The sequence below is a fragment of the Chiloscyllium plagiosum genome, unplaced genomic scaffold (genome assembly GCF_037043375.1).
Source record: "Chiloscyllium plagiosum isolate Xiang-an unplaced genomic scaffold, Cpla_swu_hap1 HiC_scaffold_53Y, whole genome shotgun sequence".
NCBI classification, from domain to species: Eukaryota; Metazoa; Chordata; class Chondrichthyes; order Orectolobiformes; family Hemiscylliidae; genus Chiloscyllium; species Chiloscyllium plagiosum.
Window position 1 is genome coordinate 11355902 of NW_028270192.1, and position 24000 is coordinate 11379901.

The 24000-nt window shown below is 59.3% G+C and overlaps 1 protein-coding gene across 1 annotated transcript in view; it reads right to left on the reverse strand.

Moving 5' to 3' along the window:
• Positions 1-187: 187 nt before the first annotated feature.
• LOC148134625 (uncharacterized) overlaps positions 188-24000 on the reverse strand; it is a 54190-nt gene continuing 30377 nt past the window's right edge. The window contains exons 7-11 of the mRNA XM_087985666.1: positions 21491-21624; positions 17090-17171; positions 4414-4509; positions 2342-2447; positions 188-366 (exon numbers count right to left, since the gene is read on the reverse strand). Coding sequence (XP_087841792.1) covers positions 188-366; positions 2342-2447; positions 4414-4509; positions 17090-17171; positions 21491-21624 — 597 coding nt within the window. The remainder of the gene's footprint in view (positions 367-2341; positions 2448-4413; positions 4510-17089; positions 17172-21490; positions 21625-24000) is intronic.

A 24000-nucleotide genomic window follows, 5' to 3' on the forward strand; every position in this document is an offset into this window, starting at 1 on the left:
GCACTGACCCTCCCACAGCATCCGCTCCCTCAGCACTGACCCTCACACAGCACCCGCTCCTTAGCACTGACCCTCCCACAGCATCCGCTCCCTCAGCACTAACCCTCCCCAGCACCCACTCCCTCAGCACTGACCCTCCCACAGCACCCGCTCCCTCAGCATTGACCCTCCCACAGCACCCGCTCTCTTAGCACTGACTCTCCGACAGGGTGAGGAATGGGCGACTAACCTGTGCCCTCTGACTGGCCTTGGGGGCAGGTTGGCTGATGACCACACGATCGGTCAGTCGGCTGTGGGGACGGTCCAACTGCCCCGCGAGTTCACAGAACTGACCGACAGCATCCCCAACTGATCCAGACATCAACGCTGCAGGACCGAGAGAGAGAGAGGGAGGGAGAGGGGGGAGGGAGAGGGAGAGGGAGGGGAGAGAGAGAGAGGGGGGAGGGAGAGGGTGGGGGGTGGAGAGAGGGAGAGGGCGGGGGGAGGGAGAGAGAGAGAGGGAGAGAGAGGGTGGGAGAGAGAGGGAGTGCAGGGAGAGGGAGAGGGAGGGAAGAGAGAGACAGAGAGAGGGAGAGACAGGGTAAGAGAGAGAAAGGGGGGGAGAGAGGGGGAATGGGAAAGGGGAGGGAGAGGGAGAGGGAGGGAAGAGAGAGAGGGAGAGAAAGTGTGGGAGAGAGAGAGAGAGGGAGGGCAGAGATAGAGAGAGAGGGAGAGAGAGGGTGGGAGAGGGAGGGAGAGGGAGGGCAGAGAGAGAGAGAGAGGGTGAGGGAGAGATAGAGTGGGAGAGAGAGGGTGAGAGGGGGGAGAGGGGGAGAGGGAGAGAGTGAGAGAGAGAGGGTGGGTGGGAGAGGGACAGAGAGAGGGAGAGAGAGGGAGAGGGAAGGAGAGAGAGAGAGAGAGGGATAGGGAAAGCGAGAGGGAGTGAGAGTGAGTGAGAGAGACAGAGCGAGGGAGGGAGAGAGGGATGGAAAGGGAGGGAGAGAGTGAGTCAGGGAGACAGGGAAAGAAGGAGAGAGGGAGAGAGACAGAGAGAGGGAGGGCGAGGAATGGAGAGACAAAGAGAGGGAGGGAGAAGAGGAGAGAGAGAGAGAAAGAGTGTGTTAGAGAGAGAGGGAGAGGGGGGAGAGAGGGAGAAGGGCAGAAGGAGACAGAGGAAGGGAGAGGGGCAGAGAAGGAGAGAAAGAGAGACACACAGAAAGGGAAAGATAGAGGGAGAGACAAGAAGGTGGAGAGAGAGAGAGAGACGGAGACAGAGGGGCAGAAAGAGAGGGGGGGAGGGAGCGGGATAGGGAGAGAGATGGCGGAGGAGAGACGGAGGGAGAAAGAGGGAAAGGGAAGAGAAAGAGAGAGAGGCAGAGGGAGAAAGACAAAGAGAGAGAGATAGAGAGAGACAGAGAGAGAAGGAGAGAGCAGGAGATGGGAGAGATTGTCAGAAATTTCACTGTGAGATGTCTCCCAAGTACATACATGCCTCCAAACCGAGCTATGTGACCTCATCCCTGCCAGGTACAGTATAGAGGGAGCTTTACTCTGTATCTAACCCCCTGTCCCTGGGAGTGAGGGACAGTGTAGAGGAAGCTTTACTCTGTATCTAACCCCCTGTCCCTGGGAGTGGGGGATGGTGTAGAAAGAGTTTTACTCTGTATCTAACCCCCTGTCCCTGAGAGGGGGGGACGGTGTAGAGGGAGCTTTACTCTGTATCTAACCCCCTGTCCCTGGGAGTGGGGGACAGTGTAGAGGGAGCTTTACTCTGTACCTAACCCCTTGTCCCTGGGCTTGGAGGACGGTGTAGAGCTTTACTCTGGATCTAACCCCCCTGTCCCTGGGAGTGAGGGACGGTATAGAGGGAGCTTTACTCTGTATCTAACCTCCCTGTCCCTGGGGGTGGGGGACGGTGTAGAGAGAGCTTTACTCGGTATCTCACCTCCTGTCCCTGAGAGTGGGGGACGGTGTAGAGGAAGCTTTACTCGGTATCTCACCTCCTGTCCCTGAGAGTGGGGGACGGTGTAGAGGAAGCTTTACTCGGTATCTCAGCTCCTGTCCCTGAGAGTGGGGGACGGTGTAGAGGGAGCTTTACTCTGTATCTAACCCCCTGTCCCTGGAAGTGGGGTACAGTGTAGAGGGCGCATTACTCTGTACCTAACCCCCTGTCCCTGGGAATGGGGACGGTGTAGAAGGAGCTTTACTCTGTATCTAACCCCCTGTCCCGGGAGTGGGGGATGGTGTAGAAGGAGCTTTACTCTGTATCTAACCCCCTGTCCCTGGGTGTGTTTGATAGAGGGGAACGGTGTAGAGGGAGCTTTACCCTGGCGAGGTGTGATTACCCAACGATGGGACTGACCTGGGGTGTTTCTCCTGGTCTGTGTCTGGATCCCTTTGTCCCTCGGAATCTGCCGTTTCTCCTTGTTCACGCTCTGCTCCAAGACCTCCACATACTCCCGGGTCTCCTGAAGATGAACACGTCATTCTCCCTCATGTCACTTCTGCTGCTATAACTACTGGTATCCCTCTGCACAGGACAACTGCCCCCGAGTGACACAGGGATCAGTGCTGGGGCCGTAATTTGCGGATAACAGCAATGTTGGAGGGCTCACGCCTGAAGCGTCGATTCTCCTGCTCCTCGGATGCTGCCTGACCGGCTGCGCTTTTCCAGCAACACACTCTCGACTCTGATCTCCAGCATCTGCCGGTCCTCACTTTCTCCGAGCAACAGTGGAGGTGCAGTGGACAGCAAAGAAAGTTACCGCGGAGTACACCGTGACGTTGATCATCAGAGTATTGTGTACAGGAGTCGGGAGGTCGTGTTGCGGCTATACAGGACGTTGGTCAGGGGCTCCTGTTGGAATATTGTGTTCAATCCCGGTCTCCCCGCTACAGGAAGCATGTTGTGGAAGGGGTTCGGAAAAGATTGACAAGAATGTTGAAGGGTTTGAGCTACAGGGAGAGGCTGGACAGGCTGGGGCTGTTTTCTCTGGAGCGTCGGAGGCTGAGGGGTGACCTTATAGAGGTTTATAACATCACGAGGGTGGGGTAAATAGACAAGGTCTTTTCCCCCCTGGGGTGGGGGAGTCCAGAACTAGAGGGGGGTAGGTTTAAGGTGAGAGGGGGAAAGGGACCCAAGGGGCAACTTTTTCCCCCAGAGGGTGGTGCGTGTGTGGGAGGAGCTGCCAGAGGAAGTGGTGGGGGCTGGTACAATGACAGCATTTAAAAGGCACCTGGACGGGGGACAGGAACAGGAAGGGTTTAGAGGGAGATGGGGCCGAGTGCTGGGGAATGGGGACTGGATTAGGTTCGGATATCTGGGTCAGCACGGGCGAGTTGGGCTGAAGGGTCTGTTTTAGTGCTGTACGTCTTTAGGACTCTATCAGCCAATGGGGGTGGCAGATGGTGTTTAATTAAGATAAGTGCGAGATGTGAAATGGCTTACTCCTATTCCCACGTGTTATCAAGAGCAGCTCGATGGTGGGACAGGCTTCGGGGGAGGGAGTGAGTGAGGAGGGGAGTTACTCGCTGCAGGATTCCCAGCCTCTGACCTGCTCCTGTAGCCACAGGATTGATATGGGGCTGGGTCCCAGTTCAGTTTCTGCTCAATGGGAACCCCCAGGATGTTGATAGTGGCGGGGGGGGAAGGGGGATTCAGTGACGGTAACGCCATTGAACGTCAAGGGGGCGATGGTTAGATTCTCTCTCTCGTTGGAGACAGTAACCCCCAGGATGTTGATAGTGGGGGGGGAGGGGTTTCAGTGACGGGAACACCATTGAACATCAAGGGGGCAATGGTTAGATTCTCTCTCTCTCTCTCTCGTTGGAGACGGTAACCCCCAGGATGTTGATAGTGGGGGGGAAGGGGATTCAGTGACGGTAACGCCATTGAACGTCAAGGGGGCGATGGTTAGATTCTCTCTCTCTCTCGTTGGAGACGGTAACCCCCAGGATGTTGATAGTGGGGGGAAGGGGGATTCAGTGACGGTAACGCCATTGAACGTCAAGGGGGCGATGGTTAGATTCTCTCTCTCTCTCGTTGGAGACGGTAACCCCCAGGATGTTGATAGTGGGGGGAAGGGGGATTCAGTGACGGTAACACCATTGAACGTCAAGGGGGCGATGGTTAGATTCTCTCTCTCTCTCTCTCGTTGGAGACGGTAACCCCCAGGATGTTGATAGTGGGGGGATGGGGATTCAGTGACGGTAACGCCATTGAACATCAAGGGGGCGATGGTTAGATTCTCTCTCTCTCTCGTTGGAGACGGTAACCCCCAGGATGTTGATAGTCGGGTGAAAGGGGATTCAGTGACGGTAACAACATTGAACGTCAAAGGGGGGAGGGGGCAAAGTTCTCAAAGCGAAGCCGTATGCCACTGAACCCCCCCCCCCCCCCCCCCCATCATAACCCCAAGTTGTGTAACTCCTTACCCACATCTCCTTCTGCAAGGCTTCCTTTTCCTTCTCAAGGACACCAAGGGCTGTTCTCATATCCTGGCACTTCCGAAGGGTTTCTGAGACTTGGGCCTGTGATGCGAGAGTCCGGGGTGGGCGTCAAAACAGGACTCGGTCACTCAGATTCTCCCCCCACCACACCCAGCAACTCCTTTTCCCCCATTCCGCCCCTCTTCACGCCCACCCCCACACCACATACCTGCCTTCCTCCATCATCACCCCCTCTGTGACATACTCCCCTTCCCCTGCACCGGGTCCCTTCAACGGCACCCATCCCCAAAGCCAGCCCCAGCCCACCTTGTGGGTCAGAAAGGTGTGGTTTCTAGCAGGGACAGTGTCGTTTGGGTCCAACTGCATTCCAAATGGAAGGATAGGGTAGGAAGGGAGGGAGAGAGAGAGAGAGAGACAGAGACAGAGACAGAGAGAGAGAGAGAGACAGAGAGAGACAGAGACAGAGAGAGAGACAGACAGAGACAGAGAGAGAAAGACAGAGACAGAGAACAGAGAGAGATAGAGAGAGAGACAGAGACAGAGAGAGAAAGGTAGAGAGATAGACAGATAGAGAGAGACAGAGAGAGAGAGAAAGACAGAGAGAGAGAGAGAAAAAGAGAGAGAGAGAGACAGAGAGAGAAAGACAGAGAGAGAGAAAGGTAGAAAGAGACAGATAGAGATGACAGAGAGAGAGAGAGACAGACAGACACAAACAGAGAGATAGAGAGTCAGAGAGAGAGAGACATAGAGACAGACACAGAGAGAGATAGAGAGAGAGAGACAGAGAGAGTCACAGAGAGGGGAAGAGAGAGAGAGAGAGAAAAAGAGAGACAGACAGAGAGAAAGATAGAGCGAGAGACAGAGATAGTCACACACACAGAGAGAAAGACAGACAGAGAGAGTGATAGAGAGAGATAGAGACAGATCAAGAGAGGGGATGACATAGAGAGACAGAGAGAGAGTAAGAGAGATAGAGTCACAGAAAGTCACAGAGAGAGAGAGACAGAGAGAGAGAGAGAGACACTGAGAGAGTCACAGAGAGAGAGAGACAGACAGATAGAGAGATATAAAGAGACAAAGAAAGAGAGACATATAGAGAGAGGATGACAGAGAGAGAGAGAGAGAGAGAGAGAAAATGACAGCAAGATAGAGACAGAGAGAAAGAGACAGAGTGCGTATTGTGGGGGAACAAAGACAGAGAGAGAGAGAGAGACTGAGAGTGAGAGTCAGAGAGAGGAGAGAGGGAGTGGAGAGAGAGTCAGAGAGACAGAGTAAAGAGAGAGAGAGAGACAGAGAGAGAGGTAAAATGACAGAAAGATACATAGAGACAGAGAGAGTCAGAGACAGAGAAAAAGAGATAGGCAGAGTGTCAAGGTGACACAGAGAGTGGGGGGAGAAAAGAGAGACAGGGAGGAAGACGGATAGATAGTCAGGGAAAAAGAGTGAGACTGAAAGACAGAGTCAGAGAGAGGGAGCAGAGACAGTGTCAGAGAGACAGAGTGAGAGAGAGAGGGAGATAAAGATATAGACAAAGAGAAACGGGGCAGAGACAGAGAGAGACACAGAGGCAGACAGAGAAAGAGAGAGAGATAGAGTCAGAGAGAGACAGGGTGACAGAGAGAAAGACACAGAGAGAGAGAGAGGGAGAGTCAGAGAGAGAGAGACTGAGAAAGACAGAGAGAGGGAGATGGAAGGCGAGATTAAAAGAGAAAGGATTTATAATCATCTAGAAAGGAATAAGTTGATTAGGGATAGGCAGCACGGTTTTGTGAAGGGTAGGTCGTGCCCCACAAACCTGATTGAGTTCTTTGAGAAGGTGACCGAACAGGGGGATGAGGGTAAAGCGATGGATGTGGTGTATATGGATTTCAGTGAGGCAGGTGTTAAGGTTCCCCACGGTAGGCTATTGCAGAGAATACAGAGGCTTGGGATTGAGGGTGGTTTAGGGGTTTGGATCATGAGTTGGCTGGCTGTAAGAAGACAGAGGGTGGTGGTGGTCGATGGGAACTGTTCATCCTGGAGTTCAGTTACTAGTGGGGTACCGCAAGGATCTGTTTTGGGGCCCCTGCTGTTCGTCATTTTTACAAACGACCTGGATGAGGGCGTAGAAGGGTGGGTTAGTAAATTTGCGGACGACACTAAGGTCGGTGGAGTTGCGGACAGTGCTGAAGGATGTAGCAGGTTACAGAGGGACATAGATAAGCTGCAGAGCTGGGCCGAGAGGTGGCAGATGGAGTTTAATGTGGAAAGGTTTGAGGTGATTCACTTTGGAAGGAGTAACAGGAATGCAGAGTACTGGGCTAATGGTAAGGTTCTTGGTCGTGTAGATGAGCAGAGAGATCTCGGTGTCCAGGTACACAGGTCCCTGAAAGTTGCCACCCAGGTTGACAGGGTGGTAAAGAAGGCGTACGGTGTGTTAGCTTTTATCGGGAGAGGGATTGAGTTTCGGAGCCATGGGGTCATGCTGCGGCCGTACATAACCCTGGTGTGCGGCCGCACTCGGAGTATTGTGTACTGTTCTGGTCATCGCATTACAGGAAGGATGTGGAAGCTTTGGAAAGGGGTCAGAGGAGATTTACCGGGACGTTGCCTGGTGTGGGAAGGGGAAGGTCTTACGAGGAAAGGCTGAGGGACTTGAGGCTGTTTTCGTTAGAGAGAAGGCAGCTGAGAGGTGACTGAATTGAGACCTATAAGATAATCAGAGGGTTAGATAGGGTGGGCAGTCAGAGCCTTTTCCCTCGGACGGTGATGGCTAACACGAGGGGGCACAGCTTTAAACTGAGGGGTGATAGGTACAGGACAGATGTCAGAGGGAGTGTCTTTACTCAGAGAGGAGTAGGGGGTGTGGAACACAACAGGGGTAGACTCGCTAACGTTAAATGGGCATTGGATGGACATATGGACGGGAATGGGATAGTGTAGGCTAGTTCCACAGGTCAGTACAACATCGAGAGGCCGAAGGGCCTGTACTGCGCTGGAATGTTCTATGAGAGAGAGTGAGATGGAGTAAAGCGAGAGAGAGAGATAGAGTCAGACAGAGAGAGGGAACACAAAGGAATGAGAGAGAGAGGGATTGGCACACACAGAGAAGAAGGGGATAGCAGGGAGAAACAGATTGAGGCAGACAGAATTGTTGGGGAGGGATGGAGAGAGTGTGAGAGAGAGAGAGAGAGACAGAGAGAGATGGAGGGAGAGAGAGAGAAAGAGAGAGAGTAAGAGACAGAGAGAGAGAGAGACAGAGGGAGAGAGAGAAAGAGAGAGACAGAGAGAGAGAGAGAGTGTGTGCACCGTGTAGGGGTGTGTGGGAGGTGGGTGCTGTGTTGACACTGTGGGTTCTGAGCACCTACCCGAGAGCGATCCCGCTCACTGCCCAGCTCCAGCTCCTCCCTCAGGGCCTGGCTGAGCTGTTCTCAGCACTGACCCTCCCACAGCACCCGCTCCCACAGCACTGACCCTCCCACAGCACTGACCCTCCCTCAGCACTGACACGCCCACAGCACCCGCTCCCTGAGCACTGACCCTCCCACAGCACCCACTCCCTCAGCACTGACCCACCCACAGCACTGACCCTCCCTCAGCACACACTCCCTCAGCACTGACCCTCCCTCAGCACTGACCCTCCCACAGCACCCGCTCCCTGAGCACTGACCCTCCCACAGCACCCACTCCCTCAGCACTGACCCACCCACAGCACTGACACTCCCTCAGCACACACTCCCTCAGCACTAACCCTCCCACAGCACCCACTCCCTCAGCACTGACCCTCCCACAGCACCCGCTCCCTGAGCACTGACCCTCCCACAGCACCCACTCCCTCAGCACTGACCCTCCCACAGCACTGACACTCCCTCAGCACACACTCCCTCAGCACTAACCCTTCCACAGCACCCACTCCCTCAGCACTAACCCTTCCACAGCACCCGTTCCCTCAGCACTGACCCTCACACAGCACTGACCCTCACACAGCACCCGCTCCCTCAGCACTGACCCTCCCACAGCGCCCACTCCCTCAGCACTGACCCTCTCACAGCACCCACTCCCTCTGCACTGACCCTCCCACAGCACCCACTCCCTCTGCACTGACCCTCCCACAGCACCCGCTCCCTCAGCACTGACCCTCCCACAGCACCTGCTCCCTCAGCACTGATCCTCCCATAACACCCACTCCCTCAGCACTGACCCTCCCACAGCACCCGCTCCCTCAGCACTGATCCTCCCATAACACCCACTCCCTCAGCACTGACCCTCCCACAGCACCCACTCCCTCAGCACTGACCCTCCCACAGCACCCACTCCCTCAGCACTGACCCTCCCACAGCACCCACTCCCTCAGCACTGACCCTCTCACAGGACCCACTCCCTCAGCACTGACCCTCCCACACCACCCGCTCCCACAGCACTGACCCTCCCACAGCACTGACCCTCCCTCAGCACACACTCCCTCAGCACATACCCTCCCTCAGCACTGACCCTCCCACAGCACCCGCTCCCTGAGCACTGACCCTCCCTCAGCACTGACCCCCCCCACAGCACCCACTCCCTCAGCACTGACCCTCCCACAGCACCCACTCCCTCAGCACTGACCCTCCCTCAGCACTGACCCTCACACAGCACTGACCCTCACACAGCACCCGCTCCCTCAGCACTGACCCTCTCACAGCGCCCACTCCCTCAGCACTGACACTCCCACAGCACCCGCTCCCTCAGCACTGACACTCCCACAGCACCCACTCCCTCAGCACTGACCCTCACACAGCACCCGCTCCCTCAGCACTGACCCTCTCACAGCGCCCACTCCCTCAGCACTGACCCTCCCTCAGCGCCCACTCCCTCAGCACTGACCCTCTCACAGCACCCACTCCCTCAGCACTGACCCTCCCACAGCACCCGCTCCCTCAGCACTGACCCTCCCACAGCACCCGCTCCCTCAGCACTGACCCTCCCTCAGCACTGACCCTCTAACAGCACCCGCTCCCTCAGCACTGACCCTCCCACAGCACCCGCTCCCTCAGCACTGACCCTCCCACAGTGACCACTCCCTGTGCACTGACCTCCCTCAGCACTGACCCTCTAACAGCACCCGCTCCCTCAGCACTGACCCTCCCACAGCACCAGCTCCCTCAGCACTGACCCTCCCACAGCACCCACTCCCTCAGCACTGACCCTCCCACAGCACCCACTCCCTCAGCACTGACCCTCCCACAGCACCCACTCCCTCAGCACTGACCCTCTCACAGCACCCGCTCCCTCAGCACTGACCCTCCCACAGCACCCGCTCCCTCAGCACTGACCCTCCCACAGCACCCACTCCCACAGCACTGACCCTCCCTCAGCACTGACCCTTTAACAGCACCCACTCCCTCAGCACTGACCCTCCCACAGCACCCGCTCCCTCAGCACTGACCCTCCCACAGCACCCACTCCCACAGCACTGACCCTTCCACAGCGCCCGCTCCCTCAGCACTGACCCTCCCACAGCACCCGCTCCCTCAGCACTGACCCTCCCACAGCACCCGCTCCCTGAGCACTGACCCTCCCTCAGCACTGACCCCCCCCACAGCACCCACTCCCTCAGCACTGACCCTCCCACAGCACCCACTCCCTCAGCACTGACCCTCCCTCAGCACTGACCCTCACACAGCACTGACCCTCACACAGCACCCGCTCCCTCAGCACTGACACTCCCACAGCACCCGCTCCCTCAGCACTGACACTCCCACAGCACCCACTCCCTCAGCACTGACCCTCACACAGCACCCGCTCCCTCAGCACTGACCCTCTCACAGCGCCCACTCCCTCAGCACTGACCCTCCCTCAGCGCCCACTCCCTCAGCACTGACCCTCTCACAGCACCCACTCCCTCAGCACTGACCCTCCCACAGCACCCGCTCCCTCAGCACTGACCCTCCCACAGCACCCGCTCCCTCAGCACTGACCCTCCCTCAGCACTGACCCTCTAACAGCACCCGCTCCCTCAGCACTGACCCTCCCACAGCACCCGCTCCCTCAGCACTGACCCTCCCACAGTGACCACTCCCTGTGCACTGACCTCCCTCAGCACTGACCCTCTAACAGCACCCGCTCCCTCAGCACTGACCCTCCCACAGCACCAGCTCCCTCAGCACTGACCCTCCCACAGCACCCACTCCCTCAGCACTGACCCTCCCACAGCACCCACTCCCTCAGCACTGACCCTCCCACAGCACCCACTCCCTCAGCACTGACCCTCTCACAGCACCCGCTCCCTCAGCACTGACCCTCCCACAGCACCCGCTCCCTCAGCACTGACCCTCCCACAGCACCCACTCCCACAGCACTGACCCTCCCTCAGCACTGACCCTTTAACAGCACCCACTCCCTCAGCACTGACCCTCCCACAGCACCCGCTCCCTCAGCACTGACCCTCCCACAGCACCCACTCCCACAGCACTGACCCTTCCACAGCGCCCGCTCCCTCAGCACTGACCCTCCCACAGCACCCGCTCCCTCAGCACTGACCCTCCCACAGCGACCACTCCCTGTGCACTGACCCTCCCTCAGCACTGACCCTCTAACAGCACCCGCTCCCTCAGCACTGACCCTCCCACAGCACCAGCTCCCTCAGCACTGACCCTCTCACAGCACCCGCTCCCTCAGCACTGACCCTCCCACAGCACCTGCTCCCTCAGCACTGACCCTCCCACAGCACCCACTCCCACAGCACTGAACCTCCCACAGCACCCACTCTCTCAGCACTGACCCTCCCACAGCACCCACTCCCTCAGCACTGAACCTCCCTCAGCACTGACCCTCTAACAGCACCCACTCCCTCAGCACTGACCCTCCCACAGCACCCGCTCCCTCAGCACTGACCCTCCCACAGCGACCACTCCCTGTGCACTGACCCTCCCTCAGCACTGACCCTCTAACAGCACCCGCTCCCTCAGCACTGACCCTCCCACAGCACCAGCTCCCTCAGCACTGACCCTCTCACAGCACCCGCTCCCTCAGCACTGACCCTCCCACAGCACCTGCTCCCTCAGCACTGACCCTCCCACAGCACCCACTCCCACAGCACTGAACCTCCCACAGCACCCACTCTCTCAGCACTGACCCTGCCACAGCACCCACTCCCTCAGCACTGAACCTCCCTCAGCACTGACCCTCTAACAGCACCCACTCCCTCAGCACTGACCCTCCCACAGCACCCGCTCCCTCAGCACTGACCCTCCCACAGCGCCCGCTCCCTCAGCACTGACCCTCCCACAGCACCCGCTCCCTCAGCACTGCCCCTCTAACAGCACCCACTCCCAAAGCACTGACCCTCCCTCAGCACTGACCCTCTAACAGCACCCACTCCCTCAGCACTGCCCCTCTAACAGCACCCACTCCCTCAGCACTGACCCTCCCACAGCACCTGCTCCCTCAGCACTGACCCTCCCACAGCACCCACTCCCTCAGCACTGACCCTCCCTCAGCACCCACTCCCTCAGCAATGACCCTCCCACAGCACCCGCTCCCTCAGCACTGACCCTCCCACAGCACCCACTCCCACAGCACTGACCCTCCCTCAGCACTGACCCTTTAACAGCACCCACTCCCTCAGCACTGACCCTCCCACAGCACCCGCTCCCTCAGCACTGACCCTCCCACAGCACCCACTCCCACAGCACTGACCCTTCCACAGCGCCTGCTCCCTCAGCACTGACCCTCCCACAGCACCCGCTCCCTCAGCACTGACCCTCCCACAGCGACCACTCCCTGTGCACTGACCCTCCCTCAGCACTGACCCTCTAACAGCACCCGCTCCCTCAGCACTGACCCTCCCACAGCACCAGCTCCCTCAGCACTGACCCTCTCACAGCACCCGCTCCCTCAGCACTGACCCTCCCGCAGCACTTGCTCCCTCAGCACTGACCCTCCCACAGCACCCACTCCCTCAGCACTGACCCTCCCACAGCACCCACTCCCACAGCACTGAACCTCCCACAGCACCCACTCTCTCAGCACTGACCCTCCCACAGCACCCACTCCCTCAGCACTGAACCTCCCTCAGCACTGACCCTCTAACAGCACCCACTCCCTCAGCACTGACCCTCCCACAGCACCCGCTCCCTCAGCACTGACCCTCCCACAGCACCCACTCCCACAGCACGGACCCTCCCACAGCGCCCGCTCCCTCAGCACTGACCCTCCCACAGCACCCGCTCCCTCAGCACTGCCCCTCTAACAGCACCCTCTCCCAAAGCACTGACCCTCCCTCAGCACTGACCCTCTAACAGCACCCACTCCCACAGCACTGACCCTCCCTCAGCACTGACCCTCTAACAGCACCCACTCCCTCAGCACTGACCCTCCCACAGCACCTGCTCCCTCAGCACTGACCCTCCCACAGCACCCACTCCCTCAGCACTGACCCTCCCACAGCACCCACTCCCTCAGCACTGACCCTCTAACAGCACCCACTCCCTCAGCACTGACCCTCCCACAGCACCCGCTCCCTCAGCACTGACCCTCCCACAGCACCCGCTCCCTCAGCACTGACCCTCCCACAGCACCCACTCCCTCAGCACTGACCCTCCCACAGCACCCACTCCCTCAGCACTGACCCTCTAACAGCACCCGCTCCCTCAGCACTGACCCTCCCACAGCACCCGCTCCCTCAGCACTGACCCTCCCACAGCACCCGCTCCCTCAGCACTGACCCTCCCACAGCGCCCGCTCCCTCAGCACTGACCCTCCCACAGCACCCACTCCCTCAGCACTGACCCTCCCACAGCACCCGCTCCCTCAGCACTGACCCTCCCACAGCACCCGCTCCCTCAGCACTGACCCTCCCACAGCACCCACTCCCTCAGCACTGACCCTCCCACAGCACCCACTCCCTCAGCACTGACCCTCTAACAGCACCCGCTCCCTCAGCACTGACCCTCCCACAGCACCCGCTCCCTCAGCACTGACCCTCCCACAGCACCCGCTCCCTCAGCACTGACCCTCCCTCAGCGCCCGCTCCCTCAGCACTGACCCTCCCACAGCTCCTGCTCCCTCACTCTCCCAGAGTGCAAAGACCTGAAGATTCCTCTACGTTGCCTCGTGCGAGAGGTGCTGAATCTGCACGGACTCAAAAGGTTGCGGTAAAGTTTGCGCCTGTTCAGTTTCTGCTTGACACTCACTGTGACTGACTCACCTTCCCACGTCCTTCGGAATGAATTAAGCACTGGTATGGGACACAGGGAGCAGTCATTCCGACAGTCCTGCCAGGGATTCAGTGGAGCAGAAATTGCAAGGAACCTTGGGCTGGGTGTGGTGGGGGGGCGGGGGGGGAGAGCGGTGGTGTGTGGAGACATTAACAGCTCACTCTGCGCTTCCCTCTGAGGGATCACGAGGAAGGAGGGAAACGCTTTTATCGAATCCCACAGCACGGAAACTGCCCCTTCAGCCCATCCAGTCCATGCTAACCCTAATCCCCAATCTAAACTAGTCCCACACCTTCCCTGGCTCCTGCCCCATAGCCCTCCAAACCTTCCCTGTCCGCGTCCTCATCCAAATGTCTTTGAAACGTTGCAAATGCGCCCACATCCTCCACTTCCTCCGGAAGTTAATTCCGCGCACAGACCACCCTCTGGGTAAATAAGTTGCCCCATGTGTCCTTTTGAGATCTCTCTCCTCTCACCTTAAACCTACGCCCTCTCGCGTTTTGAGACCCCCCCCCCCACCGCCGTCCGAAGGAAAAGACACCCACCGTTCACCTCATCCACGCCCCCTCCTGATTTTGTAAACCTCGATAAGGTCACCCCCTCAGCCTCCGACGCTCCAGGGAAAAAAAGCCCCCAGCCTCTCCCTGCAGCTCAAACCCTCCAACCCTGGCAACATCCCGGGAAATCTCTCCTGAGCCCTCCTCCAGTTTAGAAATATCCTTCCTGTGACGGGACGACCGGAGCTGGACGCAGTGATCCAGACGAGGTCTCACCAACCTCCTGTACAACCCCGACGTAACGTCCCCAACTCCTTCCGCTCAAAGGGCTGACCGAAGGAAGGCAAGCCTGCTAAACACCTTCTTCAACCCCCCCCCTCCCGTCTACCCATGACACACACTTCAAAGACTTGTGTCCCTGAACCCCTAGGTCTCTCTGTTCTACAGCAGTATCTAGGGCCGTACTTTTAAATATGTAAGTTACCGTCACTGAATCCCCCTTCCCCCCCACTATCAACATCTTGGGGGTTGCCATCTCCAACGAGAGAGAGAATCAAACCATCGCCCCCTTGACCTTCAATGGCGTTACCGTCACTGAATCCCCATTCCCCCACTATCAACATCCTGGGGGTTACCGTCTCCAACGAGAGAGAGAGAGAGAGAATCTAACCATCGTCCCCTTGATGTTCAATGGCGTTACCGTCACTGAATCCCCTTCCCCCCCACTATCAACATCCTGGGGGTTACCATCTCCAACGAGAGAGAGAATCTAACCATCACTCCTTTGACGTTCAATGGCGTTACCGTCACTGAATCCCCCATCCCCCCCACTATCAACATCCTGGGGGTTACTGTCTCCAATGAGAGAGAGAGAGAATCTAACCATCACCCCTTTGATGTTCAATGGCGTTACCGTCACTGAATCCCCTTCCCCCCCCACTATCAACATCCTGGGGGTTACCGTCTCCAACAAGAGAGAGAGAGAGAATCTAACCATCGCCCCCTTGACGTTCAATGGCGTTACCGTCACTGAATCCCCTTCCCCCCCCACTATCAACATCCTGGGGGTTACCGTCTCCAACAAGAGAGAGAGAGAGAATCTAACCATCGCCCCCTTGACGTTCAATGGTGTTACCGTCACTGAATCCCCCCTCCCCCCCACTATCAACAACCTGGGGGGGGGGGGCTGGCTCCCCCACACACACTTGAGAAGCTCAACACAATCCGGGGGGGGGGGGAGCACAGAGCAGCCCCTGGTTGACTGGCCCACGTCCACAAACACCCCCTCCCTCCCTCCCCCCTCCCCGAAGCTCAGTCGCAGCAGGGTGTACCCTCTACAAGACCCACTGCAGTGATTCACCAAAGATCCTCAGGCAGCACATTCCAAACCCCACGGCCACGTTCCTTCTGGAAGGTCAAGGGTCGGCAGATACAGGGGAACACCCCCCACCCCCACCCCCACACCCACCCCCACTGCAAGTTCCCCTCCCTCCGAGCCCCTCACCATCCCGACTGGGGAATATTTCGGCCGTTCCCTCAGGGTCAGAACCCCCTCCCCGAGGGACGTTGCGGGTCTACCCTCCGGCAGGTGGGACGGCAGTCCGTCAAAAAGGCAGCTCACCCCCCCCCCCACCCCCACACACCTTCTCAAGGAAGGGGTGGGGGGGGGGGAACTAGGGATGGGGTGATAAAAGATGGACCCAGCCAGGGATTCCTACACCTCACCAGTAAATGAAAATGAAAATGCTCCGGTTTCCTCCCACAGTCCAAAGGTGTACAGGTTAGGGTGGGATAGGCCGTGCTACATTGTCCCCGTAGTGTCCAGGGATGTGCAGGTTAGGGTTGGATTGGCCGTGCTAAATTGTCCCGTAGTGCCCTGGGATGTGCAGGTTAGGGTGGGATTGGCCGTGCTAAATTGTCCCGTAGTGCCCTGGGATGTGCAGGTTAGGGTGGGATTGGCCGTGCTAAATTGTCCCGTAGTGCCCAGGGATGTGCAGGTTAGGGTGGGATTGGCCGTGCTAAATTGTCCCGTAGTGCCCAGGGATGTGCAGGTTAGGGTGGGATTGGCCGTGCTAAATTGTCCCGAAGTGCCCAGGGATGTGCAGGTTAGGGTGGGATAGGCTGTGCTAAATTGTCCCCGTAGTGCCCAGGGATGTGCAGGTTAGGGTGGGATTGGCCGTGCTAAATTGTCCCGTAGTGCCCAGGGATGTGCAGGTTCGGGTGGGATTGGCCGTGCTAAATTGTCCCGAAGTGCCCAGGGATGTGCAGGTTAGGGTGGGATTGGCCAGGCTAAATTGTCCCGTAGTGCCCAGGGATGTGCAGGTTAGGGTGGGATAGGCCGTGCTAAATTGTCCCGTAGTGCCCAGGGATGTGCAGGTTAGGGTGGGATAGGCCGTGCTAAATTGTCCCGTAGTGTCCAGGGATGTGCAGGTTAGGGTGGGATTGGCCAGGCTAAATTGTCCCGTAGTGTCCAGGGATGTGCAGGTTAGGGTGGGATAGGCCGTGCTAAATTGTCCCGTAGTGCCCAGGGATGTGCAGGTTAGGGTGGGATTGGCCGTGCTAAATTGTCATGTAGTGCCCAGGGATGTGCAGGTTAGGGTGGGATTGGCCGGGCTAAATTGTCCCGTAGTGCCCAGGGATGTGCAGGTTAGGGTGGGATTGGCCGTGCTAAATTGTCCCCGTAGTGTCCAGGAATGTGTTGGTCAGGGTAGATTAGTCAGGGGTAAATATAAGGTCGGGCGAATGGGTCTGGGTGGGGTTATTCTTCAGAGGGTCGGTGTGGACTGGTTGGGCCGAAGGGCCTGACTCCACGCAGTAGGGATTCTATTTTTAAAAAATACGAACAGCAAATCGCCTTGCTGGGCATGATCGTCAATATTTGAGGCAAGCTGCCGTGGGGCTTGCTTTCCCAGCCCCATCTCGACTGCAAGGGTGACCTTGTGAAAAGGAGAGTTTCCGAGGGAGGAGGGGAATGGATTTTTCTGTTACCTGCATTAACTGATGCCTCTCTGATTCCTCCTTGCGTAGTCTCTCGTGCTCCAAGCTGAGGTTTCTGAGTCTGTCTCTCGCACTGCAAGTGGGGGAACACGCAAGTTAATAATCCTTCTCATGAAGGGAGCTGTGGGAGGGTCAGTGCTGAGGGAGCGGGTGCTGTGGGAGGGTCAGTGCTGAGGGAGCGGGTGCTGTGGGAGGGTCAGTGCTGAGGGAGTGGGAGCTGTGGGAGGGTCAGTGCTGAGGGAGCGGGTGCTGTGGGAGGGTCAGTGCTGAGGGAGCGGGTGCTGTGGGAGGGTCAGTGCTGAGGGAGTGGGCGCAGTGGGAGGGTCAGTGCTGAGGGAGGGTCAGTGCTGAGGGAGTGGGTGCTGTGGAAGGGTCAGTGCTGAGGGAGCGGGTGCTGTGGGAGGGTCAGTGCTGAGGGAGTGGGTGCTGTGGGTCAGTGCTGAGGGAGGGTCAGTGCTGAGGGAGTGGGCGCTGTGGGAGGGTCAGTGCTGAGGGAGTGGGTGCTGTGGGAGGGTCAGTGCTGAGGGAGCGGGTGCTGTGGGAGGGTCAGTGCTGAGGGAGTGGGCGCTGTGGGTCAGTGCTGAGGGAGGGTCAGTGCTGAGGGAGTGGGTGCTGTGGGAGGGTCAGTGCTGAGGGAGTGGGTGCTGTGGAAGGGTCAGTGCTGAGGGAGCGGGTGCTGTGGGAGGGTCAGTGCTGAGGGAGTGGGCGCTGTGGGTCAGTGCTGAGGGAGGGTCAGTGCTGAGGGAGTGGGCGCTGTGGGAGGGTCAGTGCTGAGGGAGTGGGTGCTGTGGGAGGGTCAGTGCTGAGGGAGCGGGTGCTGTGGGAGGGTCAGTGCTGTTGGGGGGTCAGTGCTGAGGTAGTGGGCGCAGTGGGAGGGTCAGTGCTGAGGGAGCGGTTGCTGTGGGAGGGTCAGTGCTGAGGTAGTGGGCGCAGTGGGAGGGTCAGTGCTGAGGGAGGGTCAGTGCTGAGGGAGTGGGTGCTGTGGAAGGGTCAGTGCTGAGGGAGTGGGCGCAGTGGGAGGGTCAGTGCTGAGGGAGGGTCAGTGCTGAGGGAGTGGGTGCTGTGGGAGGGTCAGTGCTGAGGGAGTGGGCGCAGTGGGAGGGTCAGTGCTGAGGGAGGGTCAGTGCTGAGGGAGTGGGTGCTGTGGAAGGGTCAGTGCTGAGGGAGCGGGTGCTGTGGTAGGGTCAGTGCTGAGGGAATGGGTGCTGTGGGAGGGTCAGTGCTGACGGAGTGGGCGCAGTGGGAGGGTCAGTGCTGAGGGAGGGTCAGTGCTGAGGGAGTGGGTGCTGTGGAAGGGTCAGTGCTGAGGGAGCGGGTGCTGTGGGAGGGTCAGTGCTGTGGGAGGGTCAGTGCTGAGGGAGTGGGCGCTGTGGGAGGGTCAGTGCTGAGGGAGTGAGCGCTGTGGGAGGGTCAGTGCTGAGGGAGTGGGCGCTGTGGGAGGGTCAGTGCTGAGGGAGTGGGTGCTGTGGGAGGGTCAGTGCTGAGGGAGCAGGTGCTGTGGGAGGGTCAGTGCTGAGGGAGTGAGCGCTGTGGGAGGGTCAGTGCTGAGGGAGTGGGCGCTGTGGGAGGGTCAGTGCTGAGGGAGCGGGTGCTGTGGGAGGGTCAGTGCTGAGGGAGTGAGCGTTGTGGGAGGGTCAGTGCTGAGGGAGCTGGCGCTTTGGGAGGGTCAGTGCTGAGGGAGCGGGTGCTGTGGGAGGGTCAGTGCTGAGGGAGTGGGCGCTGTGGGAGGGTCAGTGCTGAGGGAGTGGGTACTGTGGGAGGGTCAGTGCTGAGGGAGTGGGCGCTGTGGGAGGGTCAGTGCTGAGGGAGTGGGTGATGTGGGAGGGTCAGTGCTGAGGGAGTTGTGCTGTGGGAGGGTCAGTGCTGAGGGACGGGTGCTGTGGGTGGGTCAGTGCTGAGGGAGTGGGTGCTGTGGGAGGGTCAGTGCTGAGGGAGTGGGCGCTGTGGGAGGGTCAGTGCTGAGGGAGTGGGTGCTGTGGGAGGGTCAATGCTGAGGGAGGGTCAGTGCTGAGGGAGGGTCAGTGCTGAGGGAGTGGGGGCTGTGGGAGGGTCAATGCTGAGAGAGTGGGTGCTGTGGGAGGGTCAGTGCTGAGGGAGTGGGGGCTGTGGGAGGGTCAGTGCTGAGGGAGTGGGGGCTGTGGGAGGGTCAATGCTGAGGGAGTGGGTGCTGTGGGAGGGTCAGTGCTGAGGGAGCGGGTGCTGTGGGAGGGTCAGTGCTGAGGGAGTGGGCGCTGTGGGAGGGTCAGTGCTGAGGGAGTGGGCGCTGTGGGAGGGTCAGTGCTGAGGGAGGGTCAGTGCTGAGGGAGTGGGTGCTGTGGGAGGGTCAGTGCTGAGGGAGCGGGTGCTGTGGGACGGTCAGTGCTGAGGGAGCGGGTGCTGTGTGGGAGGGTCAGTACTGAGGGAGCGGGCGCTGTGGGAGGGTCAGTGCTGAGGGAGCGGGTGCTGTGGGAAGGTCAGTGCTGAGGGAGTGGGGGCTGTGGGAGGGTCAATGCTGAGGGAGGGTCAGTGCTGAGGGAGGGTCAGTGCTGAGGGAGTGGGGGCTGTGGGAGGGTCAATGCTGAGGGAGTGGGTGCTGTGGGAGGGTCAGTGCTGAGGGAGTGGGGGCTGTGGGAGGGTCAGTGCTGAGGGAGTGGGGGCTGTGGGAGGGTCAATGCTGAGGGAGTGGGTGCTGTGGGAGGGTCAGTGCTGAGGGAGCGGGTGCTGTGGGAGGGTCAGTGCTGAGGGAGTGGGCGCTGTGGGAGGGTCAGTGCTGAGGGAGTGGGCGCTGTGGGAGGGTCAGTGCTGAGGGAGGGTCAGTGCTGAGGGAGTGGGTGCTGTGGGAGGGTCAGTGCTGAGGGAGCGGGTGCTGTGGGACGGTCAGTGCTGAGGGAGCGGGTGCTGTGTGGGAGGGTCAGTACTGAGGGAGCGGGCGCTGTGGGAGGGTCAGTGCTGAGGGAGCGGGTGCTGTGGGAGGGTCAGCACTGAGGGAGTGGGCACAACATCCTTCCTGTAGCGGGGAGACCGGGATTGAACACAATATTCCAACAGGGGCCCCTAACCAATGTCCTGTACAGCTGCAACATGACCTCCCAACTCCTGTACTCAATACTCTGACCAATAAAGGAAAGCATACCCAACGTCTCCTTCACTATCCTATCTACCTGAGGCTCCACTTTCAAGGAGCTATGAACCTGCACTCCAAGGTCTCTTTGTTCAGCAACACTCCCCAGGACCTTACCATTAAGTGCAGAAGCCCTGCCCTGATTTGCCTTTCCCAAAATGCAGCCCCTCGCATTTATCTGAATTAAACTCCATCTGCCACTTCTCAGCCCATTGGCCCATCTGGTCCAGATCCTGTTGTAATCTGAGGTGACCCTCTTCGCTGTCCACTACACCTCCAATTCTGGTGTCATCTGCAAACTCAGGAACCATACCTCCTGGTATTGTCATCTGAATCGTTTCTGTAAGGCGGTGGGTGATACTCCACACTCTTCGCAGGACTTAGACACTTAACGGTGAGGTCCTGGGGAGTGTTGCTGAACAAAGAGACCTTGGAGTGCAGGTTCATAGCTCCTTGAGAGTGGAGTCGCAGGTAGATAGGATAGTGAAGGAGGCGTTGGGTATGCTTTCCTTTATTGGTCAGAGTATTGAGTACAGGAGTTGGGAGGTCATGTTGCGGCTGTACAGGACGTTGGTTAGGGGCCACTGCTGGAATATTGCGTGCAATTCTGGTCTCCTTCCTATCGGAAAGATGTTGTGTAACTTGAAAGGGTTCAGAAAAGATTGACAAGGATGTTGGAGGGTTTGAGCTACAGGGAGAGGCTGGACAGGCTGGGGCTGTTTTCCCTGGAGCGTCGGAGGCTGAGGGGTGACCTTATAGAGGTTTACAAAATCACGAGGGGGGGGGCGTGGATAGGGTAAATAGACAAGGTCTTTTCCCCCTGGGGTGGGGGAGTCCAGAACTAGAGGGGCATAGGTTTAGGGTGAGAGGGGGAAGATATAAAAGAGACCTAAGGGGCAACTTTTTCACACAGAGGGTGGTATGTGTGTGGAATGAGCTGCCAGAGGATGTGGTGGAGGCCGGTACAATTGCAACATTTAAGAGGCATTTGGATGGGTATATGAATAGGAAGGGTTTGGAGGGATATGGGCCGGGTGCTGGCAGGTGGGGACTAGATTGGGTTGGGATATCTGGGTCAGCATGGACGGGTTGGACCGAAGGGTCTGTTTCCACGCCGTACGTCTCAATGACCCTCCTGGAGGAGTTTGCCTGAGGGGAGCGGGAGGTTCTGGAACGGGGTAGCAGGGCCGCAGTGGGGGCCGAACGGCCTGACCCAGAAACGGGCGGTGGTGCCGCTGACACCCAGGGGACAGGGTGGCGGCTGGGCGGTGGGACGCGGGAATATTCCGTACCTGTCCAGCGCAGTCTCCCGCTCGGACAGGCGGCACACAAGGGTCTGGATGTCCGCCTCCAGTTGGGCCCGGACCCGCTGCTCCCGCAGCTCCTTGCATTCCTCTGTCGCCCGTCTCTTCCCCGTGGCCAGGAGCTGTCAACAGGAGAGCTCGCTCGGTCAGTCACAGTGGGAGCTGTGTCCGCGCCCTCTGGGCACAGAACGCTCCATCCATCACCTCCCACTGGGGACACTGTCCACCCCACACCCCCTCCCCATCACCCCCTCCAGCCCCCTACACCCCCCTCCCTATATCTGTGTGTGTCACCCCCTTTCCAGCCCCCTACACCCCCTCCCTATCTCTGTGTGTGTCACCCCCTCCAGCCCCCTACACCCCCTCCCTATCTCTGTGTGTGTCACCCCCCTCCAGCCCCCTACACCCCCTCCCTATCTCTGTGTGTGTCACCCCCTCCAGCCCCCAACACCCCCTCCCTATCTCTGTGTGTGTCACCCCCTCCAGCCCCCTACACCCCCTCCCTATCTCTGTGTGTGTCACCCCCCTCCAGCTCCCTACACCCCCTCCCTATCTCTGTGTGTGTCACCCCCTCCGGCCCCTTACACCCCCTCCCTATCTCTGTGTGTGTCACCCCCTCCAGCCCCCAACACCCCCTCCCTATCTCTGTGTGTGTCACCCCCCTCCAGCCCCCTACACCCCCTCCCTATCTCTGTGTGTGTCACCCCCCTCCAGCTCCCTACACCCCCTCCCTATCTCTGTGTGTGTCACCCCCTCCGGCCCCTTACACCCCCTCCCTATCTCTGTGTGTGTCACCCCCTCCAGCCCCCTACACCCCCTCCCTATCTCTGTGTGTGTCACCCCCTCAAGCCCCCCCACACCCCCTCCCTATCTCTGTGTGTGTCACCCCCCTCCAGGCCCCTACACACCCTCCCTATCTCTGTGTGTGTCACCCCCTCAAGCCCCCCCACACCCCCTCCCTATCTCTGTGTGTGTCACCCCCTCAAGCCCCCCCCACACCCCCTCCCTATCTCTGTGTGTGTCACCCCCTCAAGCCCCCCCACACCCCCTCCCTATCTCTGTGTGTGTCACCCCCATCCAGCCCCCCCCACACCCCCTCCCTATCTCTGTGTGTGTCACCCCCCTCCAGCCCCTACACCCCCTCCCTATCTCTGTGTGTGTCACCCCCCTCCAGCCCCTACACCCCCTCCCTATCTCTGTGTGTGTCACCCCCATCCAGCCCCCTCCCATCCATCTTTTTCTCTCCTTCAGTGTCTCCCTCCCTCTCCTTCTCTTTGCGTCTCGCTCTCTCCCTCTCTCCCTGTCCCCTCTCCCTCTCTCCATGTCCCTCTCCCTCTCTCCCTCTCTCCTCCTCCCTCTCTCTTTCCCTCCGCCTCCTTCTCCCTCTCCCTCCCCGCTCACTCTCTCCCCCCTCTCTCCCTCTCTCCCCCCCCTCCCTCTCCCTCTCTCCCCCTCCCTCTCTCTCTCTCCTCTCTCCCCTCCCTCTCCCTCTCCCCCTCCCTCTCTCCCTCCCTCTCTCCTTCTCTCCCCCTCTCTCCCCACCCTCTCTCTCTCCTCTCCCTCTCCCCCTCCCTCTCTCTTCCCCTCCCCTCTCCCTCTCCCCTCTCTCTCCCTCTCTCTCTCCTTCTCTCCCCCTCCCTCCCTCTCTCTCCCCATTCCCTCTCCCTCTCCCTCTCCCCCGCCCTCTCTCTCACTCTCCTCCCCTCCCTTTCTCTCTCTCCCTGTTCCTCTCCCTCTCTCTCTCTCCCTCTCCCTCTCTCCATTTTCCCTCTCCCTCTCTCCCCCTCCCTGTCCCTCTCTCCTCCTCCCTCTCCCTCTCTCTCCCCCTCCCTCTCCCTCTCCCTCTCCCCCTCCCTCTCTCTCCCATCTCCCCCTCTAACCCTTCCCTCTCCCTCTCTCTCCCCCTCCCTCTCCCTCTCTCTCTCCCTCTCTTCCCATCTCTCCCTCTGCCTCTCCCTCTCCCTCTCTCCCTGTTCCCTCTCCATCTCTCCCCCTCCCTGTCCCTCTCTCCCCCTCCCTCTCCCCCTCCCTCTCCATCTTCCCCTCTCTCCCCTCCCTCTCCCTCTCTCCACGTTCCCTCTCCCTCTCCCCCTCCCTCTCTCTCCCCCTCCCTCTCCATCTCCCCCACCCTCTCTCTCCCTCTCTCTCCATCTCCCCCACCCTCTCTCTCCCTCTCTCCCCTCCCTCTCCCTCTCTCCACGTTCCCTCCTCCCTCTCCCCTTCCCTCTCTCTCCCTCTCTCTCCCCCTCCCTCTCTCTCCCCCTCCCTCTCTCTCCCCCTCCTCCATCTCCCCCACCCTCTCTCTCTCCCTCTCTCTCCCCCTCCCTCTCCCTCTCCCCCTCCCTCTCTCTCTCCCTCTCTCTCCCTCACTCTCCTTTTCTCCTGTTCCCTCTCCCTCTCTCTCCCCTCCCTCTCCCTCTCTCCCTGCCTCTCACTCTCCCCGCCCTCTCTCTCCCCCCTCTCTCCCTGTTCCCTCTCCCTCTCTCCCTCCCTCTCCC